Source organism: Glandiceps talaboti, chromosome 4 (genome assembly GCF_964340395.1).
Source record: "Glandiceps talaboti chromosome 4, keGlaTala1.1, whole genome shotgun sequence".
Classification (NCBI taxonomy): domain Eukaryota; kingdom Metazoa; phylum Hemichordata; class Enteropneusta; family Spengelidae; genus Glandiceps; species Glandiceps talaboti.
In genome coordinates, this window is record NC_135552.1 from 17,825,599 (window position 1) to 17,847,193 (window position 21,595).

The following is a 21,595-nucleotide window of genomic DNA, read 5'->3' on the forward strand; positions in this document are numbered from 1 at the left end:
ATCCATACTCCTTCATAATGCCATCTTTATTTAAACGAATAATGTATTCATACAAAAAATTATTTTAAAATTTATATTTTTAGCACAACTGAATTAAAGTTTTAGTCGTACAATAGACATGACAAATATAACGTGTGTGTGTGTGTGTGTGTGTGTGTGTGTGTGTGTGTGTGCTTGCTTCCCTTCAGGTGAATTGTTTGCCCCCTAAACCGTGATCTGAAGGTCGCTAAACATTATTTGGTGACTATGGTAATGCACGTCGGGTAGAAGCAACAATGAAACAACGATTTCTATCATCGTGTGTTCTTGGTTTATCATTACAACTCTTCCTATTCGTCACACTTTTTTTACATGTAAACAATAAAATGCTGTTAGTATATGTTACAAATGTAAGTTTATCTGACATAAGAGCGGAGTCAATAGAATGTGTCTCTCGAGCTCGACTGTGTTGAGGGACGAATCTAGAATAGTCACTAGCTTACCTTGTGTGGAACACCTATAGAATGATTCGCCGGGGGTTGAAAGGTTTGAAATCCATTAAGAAGTGACATGTTTTCTATGACTACAAGACTGATCAACACAAATACTACCATGAGAAAGAGAAGTGTACTGCTTTGCTGTACAATCGCCATTACAGCGGTTGAAATGGCACAGTCAGTACACAGAAGAGTAGAAGAGTGTTTTTTTTCTTCAATTTTGTACGAGGATTTGCGAACAGCTGTCCAAAAGTATGTAACAGACTGCACATACATACATATACGTATTGAATCGGATTATGAACCATATAATTTAGGTCCATAGACTACCTGCTATCTAATTCATTATTTACTTTATTCATTTATGACACATCCAGCTACATTTTAATCCCACGTTTTAATCCTGGGGATATATTAAAGTCATATAACGAGTATGTATAGACCTGTAATTCGGCAGTGTTGTGTATTTGTAGTATGTGATTGTAAGAATCATAATATCACAGAAAAAAATAAAAATAAATGTTAATTAACATAAATGGAGACACTGCCTAGAATATTACAGAATATTATTCTGTGGTATCGGCCCAAGAAATCGGAGACATGCATATACCATAGACCCTCCACCGTGTGTCTATGCATATACCAAGGACATGCATGTGTCTTTATATTATAAGCTTATGGGGCATGACCAAAGAGTTTGCCTGACAGGTGATTTTCATGTGAATGTTTTCCTTTTATCAGTTGACTCTTTTAAGACAGTGTGGTATATTATATAGAAGCACTACATATACACCATTTTCATGCTTTTACCGTGGGTTATACTTCCATGCTTTTACAAACCAGTATAGTGTCAGAGCCAGGACTGCAAAACAATGGGCAGAGAGTGCATGTGATTCTGTCGCGGCTCTTGCGCATGCCTCCGGTTTGCATAAAACGCCTGAATTGTTAGATATTTTCGCAGATCTATCCGACTAGCCATTGAGGTATTGAGTACACCTGTTTATACTAAACCCACTGATTCACATTCATATATACATTATGGTTCTTCACATCCTAATAAATATAAAGATTCCATTCCCTATTCACAATTAAGCTTACTTCGTTTACGTCGTATTTGTTGTAGTGATTTGGATTTCAGGGGAAAGGTCTGCTGAATTTTGCACGTACTTCCACCAACGTGCCAGGGTCGGTTACCAATGCGGCTTTACAGAAGGCATCATCTTTGTCAAGAGAAGCTTGTATCAAATCACATGATCAGAAGAGTAATAACGATCGTCATATAATTGGCTCTTAGTTACATAGGAACATCCATTTTCAACCAGAGTTAAGGGCAATATACAAGCATTTTAATATATGACGTTCTAATAAGGTAACCAATTCATTATTCACAGGCACTAGAATCAATCTGTATGATTTTCAAAAAATGTATAGTAAATCATACAGATTTATTCGAGTGCCTGTGCTTTATCGCTTCTGCCTGCCGCGCCGCGTACCGGTCATTGCGTACCGGTGCATCAGATGAGAGATGCGCCGCCAACGTCAATGTGTTGAATACATGCATTCTGGGTAGCATCGCCATTACTGAAAACTGCGACTGCTTTTCTGTTTACATGTGTGTAAGGAAGATAGGTTACTCGCTCGTCAGACAGATATCAGATATGACTTGAAACGACTATAGTACCTGGTTCATCAATACAGACTGTCGGTTGCTCTTCAATTGGTTGCAGTTTTTTGCCTTCAGCGCACGTACGACAGTCAATTTTCATGTTCCCGAGCATCGCAAACGTCGGCATTGCATTGTGAATTTGTGTGTCAACGTACGTTCTCCAATCGTCAACCTCTGTATAATTTTTAAAGTACAGATCGTTGCCATTTATTTCTGTTCAGAACATTGACTGTTTTTGACACTGAATTAAAATCAAGACAAGATGGATGCAGCATTAGCAACTTTGAAGGCCCAGATCCAGTCCACGGCTGGTGCCATTCCAATACTCAATGAGAAGGGTAAGTCTGTCTACCTCCATGTGTATACAAATTACAAAAATGTACAAAGTATAAATTCAGATTTGTAACTGCAAGAACTGGCATACAAGATTAAGGACTCTCTAGGTAGGTTAGGAGCAGCACTGAGCTGAATGACACATATTACACTCAAGTTAAACCATATAGTCAGTGGCTAAAATGTTCAAATTGGAGACCATCAGAGCAAAAATATGTTGGTGTTGGTTGAGTGAAAATAATGTAATATCTAATGATATGCCAATCATTGCAAATATTGTCGTGTGTTCACATCATTTTCTGAATGTGATTGTGCAGGATGGAGATCAAAGGTATACCTATCAGATCAACTGATTGTCTGGTCTAGCACCAACACTGATACTGTACTACTAGTAGCCAATTCTAAAAAGAAGGGCCTATTTTGGATTGCCTGCCTCTCGAGCTGTTACTTAAAGGAAATTACAAAAATTCAAAATTGTTTAAAACTGTTAGTTACATGTATTTTTGGTATACCTGTGTCCTCTAAGACGGGCATCTCATAATTGTCGTAGGGACAAATATTGCTTCTTGACAAATAGTTGAAGGAAAATTATAATATTGGTTGGTTTATGTCATGACCACAGACGTAGGTTGTGAGGTTTATGCATACTATTGTGTAAGCGTAAGTATGTTGTATGTCTCAACCATCTTAGAGAGGAGAGTTATCTGTTATCTGCATATCTCATCAGGTCATATGATGTTTTCATTATCAAGGGTATAGTACTACATTGAATGAGGTTGTTGCACCATTTTGTAATTTGATGTATGTACATGTATCTACCTACAGGTGAACTTACTATGCAGAAAGTGAAGGTGCAGCGTTATGTATCGGGTAAAAGGTAAATAAAGTTTGTGATATTTTTGTCTTTTTGTCACAGAGCTTTGATTTGTATTATGTGAATGAAGACGGCACAAGTGTGTATTTCATACACAAGCCAAACCATTATGTATACACATTAAAATAACAAATATGGGATTTATTTCCTGTTCATTCTGTGATGATGTCACATGACAATTTACATTGAGACTGTGAAGCATGCTACAAGCAAACTTGGCTCATTAGAATTTTAGATGAAGTAAATGATATGACCACACATCAGGTCTGACTATGTCACGAATTTAAATTCACAGAAAAATATTGAATGGTTTCAGGGTTGGTTTGAAAGTATTGGGTGCTGTTTTGATTTGTGTTGCTAACCTTTTTTCTCTGTTTTATTTTTTTTTGTGATGTGAAGACCAGATTATGCACCTGAATCAAGTGATGAGGACGAGGAAAACTTTGATGCACCGTTTGTTAAACACAAGAGAAGTGTACAACAAGAACCAGAAGTAGAGCAGCTAAATGAAGAAGAAGAAGATCGTAGATTACAGAGACTAAAAGAACGTCATCGAGAGACAGAAGATCATGATGAAGATGATGATTTTGAAGAAAGGTAAGGACTGGTAGGAGTCATTGTTACAATGACAATGATTTAACAAATCATTGGCAGTGCAACATGGATAGCACCCTCTGTCAGAAAATAGAAATTTGAAGGCTCACACCATGGGCAAGCTCAGGATAAAAACTATTTGTGATTAGCTAGGCTGTCCACGGCACTGATATGTGACTGCGCTACCTCTCACAGTAGACAAGAGCTAGCATAGTCGCAGATCTAGTGCCATGAACAGTCTTGCTAATGTATAACAAATATTTTGATATCCTGAATGCACCTCCCTGTTGTGACTTGTATCAAAGTATATTGACCATATACACTTGTATGAACATTCATTTTTTTCACCCCTTCAAGGAAATTCAGATTGGGTTTGATCAAATGCAGAGAAGGAAATCTCCTAACCACAATGTTGGCTTTCAGTTGATTAAAAATGAGTTGTTTGTTATGTAGTTACATCTTCAAATGTTCAACGCATGTTCATAGAGTGTAATAATTCTTCCATGATTCATACTGTTGACCCTGAAGAGGCAAGTTCACTATACCATATTTATTGTCCCAGTTGCGCTATTCAAGTCATCAGCCGGCAATAGAACCGGGTTGGTATAAAGGATATGATCGTACAGAGGGGATTTGTGAACTGTGCAAGTCTCATTCTGTAGAGGACGAGTTTCATTTGCTTTTTGAATGCTCACTTTATCAAAGTCATTGGGAAAAATTACTACCACAGTGGGCATTTCAACATCCAAATCAACAGTCTTTGGTAAATCTTTTTTCACGTAGAGATGTGAACATTATTTGTGAGCTGGCAACATTTGTCTACGAATCATTTGTATTGAGGAAGGAAGGAAGCTGTCTCAGGGATGTGTAATAGTTAAGTCTTCCTTTGAGTGGCAGATTTGTTTACTTATTTAATATGTATAATTTTCTTTGCTATGGGCCAGTGGCCAAAGGCAATAAAGCATATTATATATAGTTATCAAAAAGATGAAAGATTTTACAGTTTGGCCACTAGGAGTGCTAATCATGTGTACATCATGTACCATGCATGATATTGATTTGGAGTTAGGGCTGTAGTAGTTGTGTACGTACTATAGTCTCCATTTATAACCATATCTTCCCAGTGTTTCACTGCAAAGGTCAATAAAAATCTCTCAACAGGTGAATTATTTATTTCTGGATTTTCATTTCAATTATGGAATTTTCAAGAACTACAGAGAGACAGAAGGGAAAAAAGGGAAGAAGATATATAGTCTGTGGTATTTTAAGAAACATGTTGTTAATTATTTTGGGACTGTGAAATATTTTGTTTCTTCTGCCTTTCTTACTAAATGATATTGACTCACATTGACAGGATACCCAGACTGAGGCATGTAGATGGACCAGAATTACTGTCAGAAAGTGAAGATGAGGAACCAGAAGAAAGATACAGGAGACCCGTTGACCTGGAGATGGAGGAAAGTAGTGATGAAGAAGAGGAGGAGTTGGAAGAAGAGGAAATTGAACGGAGACGAGCTCTGATGAGACAAAGAGCTAGACAACAAGCACAGATGGAGGAGGAAGTGATGGATGTAGGAGAAGAAGAAGAATTCAGAGAATCTGAAGATGAATCATCAGAATATGAAGAGTACTCTGATTCAGAGGAAGAAACAGGACCAAGACTTAAACCAGTCTTTGTTGCTAAGTAAGTCATGTGATAGTCACATGTCAGAGTAATTTACATAAAATACATGTATTCAAGTGTTACTGGTATAATGAAACAAGATAATCATTTGGACCAGTATTTTTGTCTAGGTGAAGTCATGTGATTATCACGTCAAATGATTAACATAAATTATAAATATTTTGCTGCTTACTCAAAACCTTAAGAATACATGCAAACTGTACCTATTTGTCTTGTCACTTTTTAGAAGACCCCATTTTAGACCAATGTTGAACGGTGTTGAACAACGAATGCATGGTTGAACGATGAATGCAGTGTTGCACATGCGCAGTTAACGTAACAATGCATTATGGGGCAATATCTAAGACCAAGCATTTCAGGGGGTGTGCATGCTATCTCCTAGTCACCGATATGAAAATGTCAACCAGTGAATTAGCAGGGGAAAAATCTCGGAACTAGTTGAGAATTTATTAAGGAGTTCCTTCCAGGACCCCATTTTAGACCACACAAAATAAAAAAAATTGTGAAAAGTGGACCTCATTTTAGACTCATTAGCTCTAAAAAGATAGTACCCATTTTAGACCAAAGGGCGAAGAACCCTACCACAAAGGGTGGCATATCTTCGTATATCTAATAGGTGGGGGGGGGGGGGGGTTAGCATTTACAGTGGAAGGGATAAGTTTGTGTTTTTGAATGCTTTGTAGTTTGTAGTGATCATTTTAGTCTGTTCACAGCAAAATGAGATTTCATGTAAGATTCTCCCCTGCCAGAGTAGTTAGTTTGAAACTTATGTTTACTTTTTGTATTTGTACAGAAAAGACAGAATAACCATTCAGGAGAAAGAACAAGAGGCTCTGAAGCAAAGAATATTAGAACAAGAACTTAAAAAATTAGCAGAGGAAAGAAAGAAGCAGTCTGTTAAGGTAAATTGTGTATATGTACTTAAGACTAGCGTAGATCTTTTGTTGGGTTGATCTTGACTGTGTCCACTCAGCACATGCTTAGGAAGAAGAATTCATTATTTTACTTCAATTATGGCTCTTTTCAAAGAAGCTTGCCAAAGTTATAAACAAACTCTCAACATCAGTGAGACTGATCACAGGGCTTCATGTTGAGATAGACACCACAAAGATAACACACAAACATCACTTACACATTGTCAACTCTTTATTTAGTTCAAGATATCAACAGTAACAGCATGAACACTACTACAATTACCATAGACATGCTGGTACAGTTTCCTGAAGTCCAAACAAAATCCATGTTCAGCAGCCAACTGAACAGTTTCTTTCATGCAGTTACTGTTGATATCATTAAACTGAATAAAGAAGCCATACTGTGTATGTGATGTTTGTGTGTTACATTTTTTGTGTATATCTCAACATGAAACCTTGTGATCAGCCTCACAGATCTTGACTGTTCGTTTAACAGCGTGGGCAAGCTTCTTCGAAAAGAACTGTAACGGGCAGAAATTCTTACTGGATTTAGATAGACTACCTGCTGTGCCAAATGATGTCAGTAGGATTCCCACATGATCAACACATGATGATGGGGGAAAAGTAGTAAATAGGTCAAGTTATTGCTCTGTCAAAATAATGTGATTGTAGGTTTGAATTCTGAACTCTGTTGGTCAGAGTCTTAAGCATGTGTTGAGAGAATATAGCCAAGGTCAACCCAACAAAGGTTGTAAGCCAACTGCTGCCATGATATCACCTTTACATTAACTTAAAGAGATAAAGAGAGAGAGAGAGAGTAATGTGAAGTTGGACATATTAAAAATAGCACAACCTGTGGACAGTGCCTTGAATTTTTGTATGCCATAAAGTCAGTGCTGTTTGGCAAAATGCTCTCATCTGCATTGATGTTGTCACAGTGTGGTTATGTGCTGCATAAATGGGGTGTGGGGGGGGGGGGTAATGTAATATTTACTTACAACTAAATACGAGGCACGTGAAGTATTGTTTGATATTGAAAATACTTGTTGATCAGAAGATGTAGAATAGAATAATTAAATTTTTTTCAACCTTGAATTATTGAAATGTGTTTGTATTTATGACAGCCAAAAGTTATGGCTGTTGTGCCTTTTAATTATTGAAATGTTAATATGTGTTACTATATATGTGTGTATGTAGATGGTGGAAGATGAGGCCAGGAAAGAACTCCAACAAGAACAAAATGCCAAAGATCCTAGTGATGTTGTGCATACTGACGATGAGAATGATGAAGAGGAGTATGAAGCATGGAAAGTCAGGGAATTGAAGAGAATTAAAAGAGATAGGGAAGAAAGAGAACAGTGAGTAACATTTACAGGAAACTAAACTCATGTCTGTCAGTTGTACTTGATTCATTACTGTATCTCAGAGAAAGAGTACAGTGAGGAACATATATGGGGAACTAAACTCAGGTCTATCTAGTATTCGTAATTATGTCTAAGAGACACTTGGCTGAAACTAAGTTAAGACTTTAGTTATCAACTTTTATGGATATTATTTCATCTTTATCAATATAACCTTGCATTAGAAACACACTTACATCTCATGTATGATGGAAATCAATTAATATTTTGATAGAATACGCCATATTCCGCTTATAGGAAAGATAAAAGATTTCATGGTTTGGCTACTAGGAGTGCTGTTTGCAAGCAAGAAATGAGGGCCAGACTAGTATGGTATTGTAACATAAAAACAGCAGACACTAAGTTACCACTCATTGAATCATGTTCTATGTTCTTCCCCCAATACTGTTTTATTAGCAACTACCAGTACTGCAATCAAAACATGCCAATCCACTATTGTAACGCTCTTTTAAGAACACACATTTCGTTCATACACATATTGCAATCCCTACTTCATACAATGCCATGAAACCAGTGGCCATGACAAAAATTTTAGCCCTCACTTTGCCAAATCAGGTGCGCCCTCTTGTGGTGATTACCTGCGAAATGCATATTCAGTAACCGTGATATGTCGTATTGTAACAAATATAGAAGCTGTGACCGAACATTATTGTTTCATTATTATTTCAAAGATGTGATGATCATGTTTATTCTAACATTACATTTACTTTTTCCTTCCCTTAGGCTGGAGAAGGAAAGACTAGAAATTGACCATCTGCGGAATATGACAGAGGAGGAACGAAGGGCAGAATTAAGAAGCAACCCAAAACTAGTCACAAACAAAGCACAGAAAGGGAAATACAGATTTTTACAGAAATATTATCATCGTGGTGCTTTCTTCTTGGTAAGAAGTATACTTTGTTTTATGACAGTTATGGTTTATTTCCTCGTTAAAAGAACAATCAAATGAAGTTTCTAATTTCTAGATTCTGTCTGGATGTTATGAGATGTGTTTTGCATCCATGCAGGTCACTAATTAAGCCTATATACTGGTACAGAAACTGACTGCAATGTAGGTTCATCATCCTAGGTGTGAAATGCCATGTGTTTGGCACAATTGATGTAGTCACATCTCCAAACACTGTTATTAGACTATACACCGAAATAATCTTTAGGGACTGGATATGGGTCTTTCGGACCAAGGTTTACAGCATTATGACCTGGCCTTGGGAAGGCGTGTAAGACACAATACTGAGGTCTGCATGCAAAACCCATAACCAGCCATAAAGGTTTTATCATATACCCTGTGGAACATTGAAATACATCAGGAAACATTATTTTGCTTATTTTTGGAGAAAAATAACGGTTCAGCGATTTGCACAAATGTCTTTTTTTGGACAAAGTGTGCCTGGGTGTGATACATGAATGTGAGGGCGCTGTCCCCATTGAATTACAATAGAGGTGATATGGATGTGGGTATATATATCATATGAGTTTTTAACTTATTATACTTATTGCTGAATTTGCGTAGGTCATAGGTCATGTAATGAGGTTAAAGTGGCAAGTATACAGATCAACATAAATGAATATGACCATCTATGTCTGCAAAGCTTCATTTGTGTGCATCTTGTGAGCTGCATATATTTTGTTTATGTTTAAGTATTTTCTGTTTTTAACACCTGTGTGAATCAGTCCTCAAAAATGAAAACTACTGTGGAACACAGATTTGCATACTTGGTGAATGAGTGCCCGTGTTTACCAATGTATCACATGAAGACATCTTGAAAGACAAATGTGGATGTCTGTTGAAACCAACAAACATTGCAAATATTTCCAAGAAGTTAAACATGGCTTTATACTTTTCCCTACTTCCTTATTTCCTCAAACATATTTGGACTGAATTAAAATTTGGTGCTGGGCAGCTTCATTTTTAACATAACACTCAATTCAAATGTGTTTCCTTTTAGGACAAAGAAGACGGTGTTTTCACAAGAGACTTTTCTGCACCAACATTGGAAGATCACTTTGACAAATCTGTCTTGCCCAAGGTTATGCAGGTATGTGTGTAATACAAGAAATTATTGAGATTTCACAAATTGATCAATGACAAAGTGATAGTGAGATGTAATATTGCTTGCATGGATATACATGTATTGTCAAAACTAAGAATTCCATGAAGTTTACATAGTAGAACAGTATGACTTAGCAAGCATCTTAAATATATAGTTCACTGTTTACATATCAAAATATACATGTCATAGTATACCACCACCCATAGATCCTCCCAACCCACCACCACCACTAACATTTCAACTACCATACATCTATCACTACCATTTAAACTACCACCCTTACACCACCACTGCCTCCATCACAACCATTTAAACTATCACCCTTACACCACCACTGCCTCCATCACAACCATTTAAATTATCACCATCACACCACCACTGCCCACACCACCACTGCCTCCATCAATACCATTCTAACATCATTGCTATTTCAACTACCATTACTTCTACAATATCCTGTATTTGTTACTGCCATTTCCACAACCATCATCACTACCAGTCCGTTTCAGCTACCAGCAGTCACTATTTCTACAATTTTTACCATCACCACCACCACCACCACCACCACAACAGCAACAGCAACAACAACAACAACAACAACAACAACAACATCAACAACAACAACATCCATGCTGATATTTTTTTACTTGTTAGACAAGAGTGCTCATCTGGATGTGAAGAATGATTTCACATCTTCTCATTGTTACAACTCTTTTTACAAAACTACACAAGGCTCACTGTGTAGACATACAGTGGTTACAAATCGAATGTGTTAATAATATATGGTCTCATCTTTGCTTTGTCCACAGGTTAAAAACTTTGGCCGTTCAGGACGTACTAAATATACTCATCTGGTAGACCAAGATACAACCCAGTTTGACTCACCCTGGGCATCAGACTCTGCAATGAACTTGAAATTCCAAAGTGTACATTCAGCAGGCTTAAAACAGTCCTTTGAGAAACCAACTGGCAAGAAAAGGAAGAAGCTTACATAGAAAGATATCAATAGTTTAAAACAGACATTTGATGATAGTTTTTCCCAAAACTGTGCTTTGACAAAGGAGCTCAAATTGATGAAGATTTTCTCCAGACACAGTTCATAGCCTGTATGGTTTTGATATTATGTGTCCCTTGCTGAAGTTTGGAGGAAACTCTCTAGGTTCAGAACATGCAAACTAAAAAATCTCCTTCAAATGTCCTGAGGAAGGCAATTGTCACGATGCCAAAACGTAGACATGAACAAAGTAACGTGGTTGTGTATCAAAGAACATCATACAAATGTAATTTTCAGTACCTGTAAATTGCAATGGCGTTTTACCTCATGCTAGAGGGTCAAAATAGAACAAGAAGGTTGTCTTATGCTCACGCGTGCCTATAGTAATCTATGTGAAACGCGTGGAATGTAAGCTGTGGGGGTCGACCAAGAAATTGAATATTCATTATTTTTGTGATGCACCTAGGCAGTAATATTCTATTGCAGGTACTGAGAATTACTCAACATCGTACTGATAAAGACAACATTTGTGATCAGTAGTAATGAGAGCTGCATCACCTTAACATTTCAAATGCAGAGGGAGATGCATCTGAGACAGTACATGCCTTGAAAAAACAAAACTTTTGGTATGTTATTTTTGTGTATAAATGGTTTTCCCCAAGGAAGATCATTTCCTGTGATGTAAGGAAGCCCAAGGAACTTTTGCATAATTCTAATTTTTCTGTGAAAATATCCTTTTTGGTAGACCTTTCTTTGAAACAGTACATGTAAATGCTATCTTGTGTATTCTGAAACTCACGTCTATCATGTCTTTCTTTATTCTCATACACAAATTATAAAGAGATTTTTCCTCTGATATGAAATTAATAAAACAAGAAAAATAAAGCAAAGTTGTCTATGTAGTATTTACTTATAGTAGAACTATACATACATACATATATACATACATACATACATACACACATACACATACATACATACATACATACATACATACATATATATATATATACATACACACGCACAAGCATACATAACATACGTACGTACACATGAATGCATGTACATGTACACACACACTGATTCATAGAGTAAAGTTGTCTGTGTGTATTATTTACTCCTTGTAGAAGTAGGCACACATACACACATTATGTACACATGCATACAGTTTCATCCATGCTGAGTCAAACAATGTGATGGAGAATCCTGATTTCAAATTATTGTTTTCTCTAGTCATTAACAAATGACAAAAAATACTGGGCCATAGAAATGATGTTTGGGTCAAGGTCATGTTACTGTAGCCATAGCAATCCTGTTGACAAAGCTGTTATAAAGGGAAGCATTACAAATAAATACAAAACTGGAGATAGAAGAAATTACTGGAAAGTGACAGATACATGCAGAGACAGGATGTAGCATTGTGATTACTTGTGTTTACACAGGTTGGGAGTACATTCTTTTGACATTTATTGAGGCACAATTATGGACTGTAAAGACCTTTTCAAGAAATGTTTTTTCATAGACATATTAGCAATTAGATTGGAAACATGAAATGATAAGAAAGAAAGTAAATTTTTCCCCTATAAAATGTGATGTGTTTTTAATTATTATAAATTCCATTCAATATAAAATTAAATCAGTTGTATCAATTCAATAAAATCAATTGTATCAATATTATAAATGGTGGTCTTCGTAAATACAGTGTCCGGGGCATCTGCAGCTGCAGACCATTAATATAGATATACTGCGTCTTGTAATTTGTAAAACGTGTCGAGATCAACGCTCTTGATTGCTCTTACACAGGTCACGGTGGTATAGATGCATCATGGGATATGCTATGAAGTTTTAGCAGAGACACTTGTTACGGACTCTGTATGGAATTTTTACAGAGTTTTTATGGGAACCTACATATGTTATGTCCCCCTGGGGTGAAACACCCCATAAATGACGTAATGATATCTCGTTTATCATAATTGACATGCTATACAGACATATGCCAACTACAAAACAAACTATCTGATTGGTCCGCATTTTTTTCATATTTGGTCTCGCATATTTACGACAAACAAACCGGTTCCCTTCAAGTGGTTCTCAATTCGAATTTTTGGATGGAGGCAATATTTGAAATCATTGATAGTCGATAAGTGAACTACATACAACACCACGGTGTTTGCACATTTACAACGATGATTTCCGATTTCATTGACCAATAGGCGATGCCGTTACACCCACCGCTGGAATCCAGACGCCATTTTAACCTTGAGTAATGAAAGCATTGCTACATATGTGTCTTACCGTTCCAAAGATTAATAGCATATATCCCGTCTATTTTATCATCAAATAATTAAATATATACTCATAAGTATTAATATATATTAGTAAAAATTTATGACGATATTTTAAATAATATCTGTGAAATTAAAAAGAGAACATTTTTCGAATCTGGTACTTGAAGTAGAAAATAGGTAGCTAAGTTTCTTCCAGAGGGCAGAGCTAAACGACCCCACTTTAATTATGCACTTGTTTGGTGGTTTTTGGGACACATTTGTAGGTTGTGTCATTAATAATCTGCGTGTTTGATACGACATTTTCAATTACAAGATCATCGTCGAACGTTTGCACCCACCACGAGTAAATCCACGTATTTTGGTAAGTTTAAATTTAAATTGACAAAAGTTGACTGTTGAGTTGAGTTGAGAAATTTCCTGTAACGTTACACGATTTATGTGTTTCTCCATAAATATTATCTCTCGTTCCCAAAGCTAGACTGATATAGTGCTTTCGCGCCACATAGCACGGACACGAGACGGTGTCGGAAATTTAACGAGGAACGTCCCGATCACACACGTTGTTAAGCGCATGGACGTATCGTCTGACATAGTGTAAGTGTGGTGTACCAAATGGTGCCCTGCGTCGACGTGATACCATATACAAGAATACAAGGAAGTGAGGATATGAAAATCACATAGCTATGTTGGGTGTTGTACATGTTCTTTGAGATCGTTCACTTTATCGTCCCAAGGCGGTCCGGCGAACTAATCAAGAGCCTGTACTCTGCAGTAGTTGGTATTAACAGAATGTCTGACTGTGTCTGTCAATAGTCAAAGGCGAAACTAGTTCGTGCGCTGACCTTGAATCTAACACAATTTTATTAACAGCTGATGTTATTAATTCCTGAATTGTCTAACCAAGGTTATACTGCGAGGAACATATTGTCACAATACTCTTTAATACTTGACAATTCCTTTCAGTCCTTTGAATTTATTATTGAGGTCATTTTGTTTACATAGTAAATATACCATTTCAAAAAAGGCCGTTCAAAAAATACAGTGGTGTGTAGTTCAACATCTAGGGATCAGTCAGAGAGATAACATGATGTATTGAGCAATAACACACCCATAAACTCAGATTTGGTGATTTTGTGTATTGGTCAAGGTTATTGAACTGTAGTTTTGAATGTTTCTACAACACAAATGTGTACTCATAAACTGTGATATTATTTAATTTTTACACCAAATTAAAAAGAATTTTAAACATTGATTGTGGATGTTGACAAGCCACATCAGCTGTACATGTAAGTGATGAGTTAGTGTTTACATAGATCATTAATGTTTCAACCATATGACTGGTATGTTAGTAACACAACATTCTTTAGCCCAACAGTGATATAGAGCATATTAATAGAATTATTGAAACTGTGTACAAAAAATGTATTTTAGGAATTCGATGTTCTTAGATGAATGTGAAGTTTGGAAATTCTATCAGAGAATGAATGAATTGCAATAGTGACATGTCAAATTAGCAATATCATGTAATCAACCTACTCAGCTTCAAAATGGTACATTTCCTTTAATGTAAATTTGACAATTTGGCATCAACACCTGAATTCCGCATTTTACCCCCAAAACACAGTCCCAGACCATCAATATGGTCCCTTCTCATGTACTAAAGGATCTTGGATATTGTTACAACATGCAACATTAGTAATTTGTATTTCTAACTAAACTGAGCTCCATGTACATGTAGTTTGATTTAGGTTATGTCTGAATGTTATACATTTCTTACATGTGTGATGCTCTCCCTACAAAATAGTGATAAATATCAGTGATGCAATGAGAAATGTGTATTGTTCATTGACTTGTAACGCCAAGGGATCTAACGATAGACCCACAAAAACCTTTCAACTTTTGTGCTGTATGAGGCTGCATGCTTTCAAAATGTTTTTCTTTTAATTTTGTGCTAAATCTTGAAACAGTATTTTTGTAATATACTTGGTAGATGGAAAACTAAAACATGTCAATCACATGCGATCAATCACATGCAGTCAGTTGCAATCAATCAATCAATCAATCGATCAATCAATCAATCAATCAATCAATCAATCAATCAATCAATCAATCAATTAACCAAGCAACCAATTAATCAACCAATTAATGTACACACCAAATCCAGTAAGTGTACTGTAGTTTCAACTTTTGCCAACAGTAAGCCCCGTTTGTCCCCTGTTTATGATGCGTCCCCAGTGATGCATACATCCAAAAAAATGGATTGTGGCAGACATACTCTAAGGAAATGAAATGTCTTGACTTAAAGTATATTTACAGTTCCAGGCTATATATATATATCTGTACATGTGCAGCAAGCCCACCTCAAAACACATGCATGTAGTAAACCTGCTGTAATGGTAGATCATTACATCAATTGTAACAGCCCCAAAAGATTAATTTGAAATAACAACTAGCCATGTAATGCTTAAACTGATTTAGCATAGGTAGATTACATTGCTATGGTAACACAGAAATGACAAGGATAGTTATCAAAACGGAGTTCTATCAAAAGGAAATGTGGCACATGACCTATTGAAAGTGTCAGTATGTAGATTTGTCAATATTTATATATACTGACCAATCTTTCAGCATGGACTGTTCTGGAATGTAATCACTCCTAGTTTCCAATGTATTTGTGTAGTAGTAGATATAGTATTACTGTACAATCTGCCAAAATTTATCGGCTTTATGTAATTATCAACTGATATACACATACTTATCACCCAAAACTGACTAGACAACAAAGATGAGAAACCCAAGGAAAAACTCACTTCATTCTGAATGCCAACCAACCTCAAGTACAGTGTACCATTTCCTGAAAATTATACTTCGATGTCACATGTGGCCAAAACTTGAATTGAAATGTAGGAATTAGATACAGGTAGTTCTACCTTGTACCTTGTTGTAACTTGTAGTCTTCACTTCCAAAATTGGCCCACCAGTAGAGACTATAACTGGAAGCAGTAGTGGGGGATGGAAATACAAAATGCAGTAAACCAGAAATGAACTCTTTTAATACATGACTTTACATGTAACCAGAACAGTAGTGTTCAAACTGTAATTCAATCAACAGTTCAGTGGTATTTAGTACATGTAGGATGTTTTACAACATGCTGTACATCCTGTCTGCATACCTCCATGTGTGTGTGCAGTGAGTGGTGTCGACACAAATCAGCTATTCATCAAACTGACACTTGTCATCACATTGAGTAGCCAGATTGTATATGAAGGTATACATTGTGTTCCGTCTGAATTAAACTGTTTGTCTTGGCCATATATTTTACCTTCCAAACGCCAAATTGACAGGGACCTAAGTTTTGCACTTTATTGAGTTTTTCCATCAGCAATGGAGAAATGAATGTGTGGTTCAAATTGTCTGAATATTATTTAGACCCTTCTTTTAGTCAACTCCAGAAGAGAGTGAAGTGTAGGGAAACAACAAATTTTGGTGCATGTCGTACTTCAGCACCATGTCCAATTTGCATATAGAGGGAGAGCACACTGAGTGACTGATGGAAATTGTGTACAAATATACATGTACGTGTACACATTAAGTTTTACTGAACATAATTAAGTGTGAGGATTATCACAAAACTGAAACTCTTTTTAACTTATGATAATAATAATAATAATGATAATAATAATACCGGTAAACTTTATTTAAACTGGATAGCCTCATAGGTAACAGCCTTTTTTCATGAGGGTCGAGACATGATGTTTATGATGTGTACAAAGATGATTTATAGCCTGACACCATATATTTAGAATGTAATTACATAGAGTTACAGAAACCAAGTCATTAAAGCCTGACACCTATGTTTAGAGTATAATTGTCTAGAGTTACAGAAACCAGGTCATTAAAACATTAATATGACATTTTAGACTATAACTGATTATTTTAGTATTCACCAAATGTTGTGGCAGATGACACAACATTCAACACGAGATACCCGTCTTAACACAAGCTTATGGTGTAATATTGAAATGTTACAAAGTCTGTAATATGGTCGTTAGATCTCAATGGAGTATAGTGTTATTCATACTTGTAAACAAAACAGACAAAGTGCTAATAAGTTTGGAGGATAACTTCAATTCCATTTACAAAGTCAGTGTCAATATTCCTTAATTGATGTTTTTTTCTGCTGCACGTTCTTGTAACATCATGTGAACTTACTCAAGCTGTTTACCTAGACTTGACATTTGGGATGGGCTCTTGTCAGACAAAAAACAATTATAGGAAAGAATGCAGAGAGTTTGATCAAGTAGAGTTGAACTATTGACAACTTCTCCATACATCTTTGCTGCAGTTATTTCTATTGTTGCACTGTTTAGCGTAATCCTACCAGATTGGATTAAATTGTAGATTGTTATTGACATATTGTTTTCATGTTATTGATTTCTGTGGCTCAAGCTAGGTCTGTATTTGACTGATAGGGACCAGTATTCACACTGGTGATAATTGATGGTCAACTTTTCCCACAAAAGTCAGTTTAGTGGAACTGTTGTAACAAATTATAACTTTCAATAGTGTATTGCACTATTGCTATGGGATACTTTGTGCATTTCCTGTATGTACAAGTGTGTGTGTGTGTGTGTGTGTGTGTGTGTGTGTGTGTGTGTGTGTGTGTGTGTGTGTGTGTGTGTGTGTGTGTGTTTGTGTGTGTTTGTGTATATGTGTATACATGTATGTGTATATGTTTGAAAGTCATGTATATTGAAACATGGAAGTAATAGCAATTAACGCTTTATGCAAGAATATTCATAATTTGTTCATTCAGGTCAGATAAGTAATATTAAATTCATCAAGCAATTGTCTGGCTGTTTTTGTAGTCAAAATTCTGTTTGCATATACCGGGTACTTTGTTTAGATCATGCATCCATGAAGAAGGAAATAGTAAAATTACATGGTGTAGTTTTGTTAGCATGGAAGAAACAGTATAATGAGCAACCTAATCAAAAAGAGTGTAGCCACCCACCAAACAATATGCCAAGTGATACACATTTCAATTTTATTTGAGATAAAAGTACATGTGAAATATTCAGATATCATCACAGTGATATTATTTTTGGAATTTATTTTTGAAATTTGAGACTTTAGGAAATAGTCACTTCCCCATCATAAAGAGAGATAGAGTGTAATAAAGTGTTTAGACCTACATGTCAGGGCTCGAAATTAACGGTAGCCCCGTGTCATTTGGCTACCAAATGTTGACACGGGGCTACTACTTTTCGTATTTGGTAGCCCACTTGGGCTACCGACGTAAACAGTTAAGCTGACATGTCAGGCCTTCGTCGTGTCGCTAATATAACCAACACAATACGTTCCCGCTGGACATCGAACGTCAACGCGTCTTACCAATGTGCAGTACGTACGTGGTCTTAAAAATTATATAAAATGTAACAAAATTGTCAACAATATACAACCATGGCAACACTGTCCATGACCTACCACACGCATGCACGGCCGCGTGTGTGTTGTACGGACGAACATACCAGCTGATTACTAGCACGCGTTCACTGTGACAACGTAACTTGCATGAAATGTAACAATAAGTATTTAATAAAAGTTGCTACATTCAGTGTTCATGTTTGATAAAATTGCGCCTATTTATCACAGCCGTACAGGCCCGCCGCTAATATCAAAACTGACGTTTCGTACTGTACGGTACTGTGGGACGTGTTCTCGCCAAAATTAGCGTCAAAATCTGTGCTTCTTTTCCAAATTTGCATCCACACTACATGGTATATCAAATGTACAGTGTACATGTCATTCTTCCGTTCATCGTATACACAGCTTGTACTTCCAAAATGTCACAACAAAACATTTATATGCAACAATATTCTGTATAGCGATTTAATGTTATCTTTCTGTACTTTCAATTTCCCATGGTAATCACTCTCTGGAAATCTGCTCTCCGGCCCGGGCCCTTCCGGTTCTTCTCGGAGTCGGAGTACAGTACACTCTCGGTACAGCACTGCTGCAGTAACTAAATTTCATAACATGAATGACAGCTTTAACTTTCAACTTGACAGAGACACAGTTGTAATGGTGTTTGATAAAATTTTATGCTGATGAGAACTGTTAACTTGGTATACACCTACAGATTCGTTTATTCTTGAACGATGCCTAAAACATTCCGTGTGTAAACCACGCTCACGCAACCCCTGAGAGCATGCAGCTGGTGAATGGTAAATTCACGTAATGCATTCGATCTAGTAGTAGTAGCAAAGCTCAAAAGAAAGTTGAAGTTTTAGTGAGAATGAAATGGTGACATGATGATTTGAATTTATCTGAGTGAAGTTTTCAGCAAGGACCGTCTACTGATGTGGTCTTAGACTCTGTTTGATTATCTCTTCGCCCATGAATGGAAGGGGGTTTGCCGTAATGGCCGTCATGTATTATTACAAATCCTGTCTAACCCGTCTGTTAATAAGTAACCGATCACGTGGATAGATAATGATAACAGCACATAGTTTCTAAACTACCCAAGACGTAGTCTCCAAATCAGGAAATGGCCATGGGGCTTATGAAACTGTTTATACGTTTTCCATACGTTGAATCATATTCAGGTCTCACTGCACCAAGAGATTTAGATAATCGTTACAAGTACGAACTGCGACTCCATATTTTTTCTTCATTGCAATGATAACCGTACGTTGAAACAGTAAGCCTCATACGGTCCCCAGTGACACATACATGCAAAAAATTGCGTTCCCAATGTCAATTATGGCATGAAATACACACAAATAACGAGTTAACGTGACTCTTAAGTTATTCAATCAATCATCGAATTCAATACATCATATAGTTACATATATACACAGACACCATTAATTTAGGAATGCATGCATATGGGCTACCAGTCATTGCTCTCGGGCTACCAAATTTTAAAGATGGTAGCCCACCTGGGCTACCAAGAAAAAAAACGAATTTCGAGCCCTGCATGTATTTAGACAGTGCACATTGTTTAATGTATCTACTGGTATACACATATTTCAGTGAAAGAATATTAAAACCAGACATTGAGATCTGCATGTATATACAAATGTGGAAGGCTCTGTAGTCAAAGTCAAAGTGTTGTAGGTCTCTAATTTATTGATTGTAGATTGTGGTATTTCACCTGTACCACTTTTATTTTAAGGAAGTTCCTGGACTGTAAGGAACTGAAACGTTGGTTCTTTTTTAATACCCATTACTAATACTTCCCTATATGTGAGTAGACCAAACAAATAAAATCACCCATAGTTGGTGACATCGGAATATTCTCAAAAACATGACAATGTTGGATAGAGATAAGATTTCTACAATTCTGTTTTATTATTAAGTCATTGTGTTAAGTATTGATTTTTGTATCTCTTTGACCTCACATTGATGGGTATATAGAAAAAAAAAAGAATTGTAAATTCCTGTACATTGTTATTTAAATGAAATCCTAGGTATGTGTGACGTTAAGGTTGTCTCTTCACTGGTTTTGTGATGTTGTATATTATGCATATGGAGGACGATTGATCATTCTTTGTAAAAATTTCACTTTCATGTTTTGGGGATGTGGAATATTTAGAAAATAATTTTGCTTTCAGAAATGAAAATGTGATTTAAACAAACAAACAAACAAACCTAGATAAATATGTTAGAATAGTTGAAGGCTTTTGGAAAATAATGTCCACAGTAGTTATATGTGTTCATAGAGGAAATGATAAAAATGAATTTAGGACCAGTTTGAAAGATAAAAAATGTTCAACAACTAGAAATTTTTTCAAAAGTTTTCGGATGCCCTGCCAGGATCATGTCCTCCAATGTTGCATTTATCAATGTCTATAGTATGAAGTACATGTATGGAAATGTACAGTGTGCAACTACAGATTTGTGTGTGGGTATGTGTGTGTGTGTGTGTGCGTGTGTGTGTGTGTGTGTGTGTGTGTGTGTGTGTGTGTGCATGCATACGTGTGCATGTCACATGGTGTGTGTGTACATGTCAATGTATGTATGTCCATCTGTATATGTGTGTACCCATCTTTTCCATTTGTATATAATTGATATTGTGAGGCTGAGTTGAGGAATCAGAAAACAAGTCATGCTTTTCACAAGGACATTGAATGATAATGATAGAGAAGAAAATTACTTTAAGATGTCACAAGAGTTCATTCACTACAGGTACCCTGGATTCTAGTCATACTGTGTTGTTTGATGTGTTGATGTAGGATGGCAGAGGTGAAATAAGGTGAAGTAGATGCAGTGTAGTATACATCATGAGAGCCAT

At 36.3% G+C, this 21,595-nt stretch overlaps 2 protein-coding genes across 4 annotated transcripts in view; both read left to right on the plus strand.

The window, feature by feature from the left end:
• The first annotated feature begins 2,054 nt into the window (after window positions 1-2,054).
• Window positions 2,055-11,870, plus strand: LOC144433838 (microfibrillar-associated protein 1-like). Its single transcript, XM_078122215.1, has 9 exons — window positions 2,055-2,480; window positions 3,301-3,352; window positions 3,749-3,946; window positions 5,298-5,627; window positions 6,421-6,529; window positions 7,739-7,899; window positions 8,686-8,845; window positions 9,909-9,998; window positions 10,823-11,870. Exons 1-9 carry the CDS (start codon window positions 2,405-2,407, stop codon window positions 11,006-11,008), a joined length of 1,362 nt encoding a protein of 453 aa, XP_077978341.1. The 5' UTR covers window positions 2,055-2,404; the 3' UTR covers window positions 11,009-11,870.
• A 1,634-nt stretch (window positions 11,871-13,504) lies between these two features.
• The window catches only part of LOC144433586 (rho GTPase-activating protein 5-like), a 56,272-nt gene continuing 48,181 nt past the window's right edge, over window positions 13,505-21,595 (plus strand). For all 3 annotated transcript variants that reach the window (XM_078121904.1, XM_078121906.1, XM_078121907.1), the window contains exon 1: window positions 13,505-13,656. The gene's annotated coding sequence lies outside the window, so the exon portion shown is untranslated. The remainder of the gene's footprint in view (window positions 13,657-21,595) is intronic.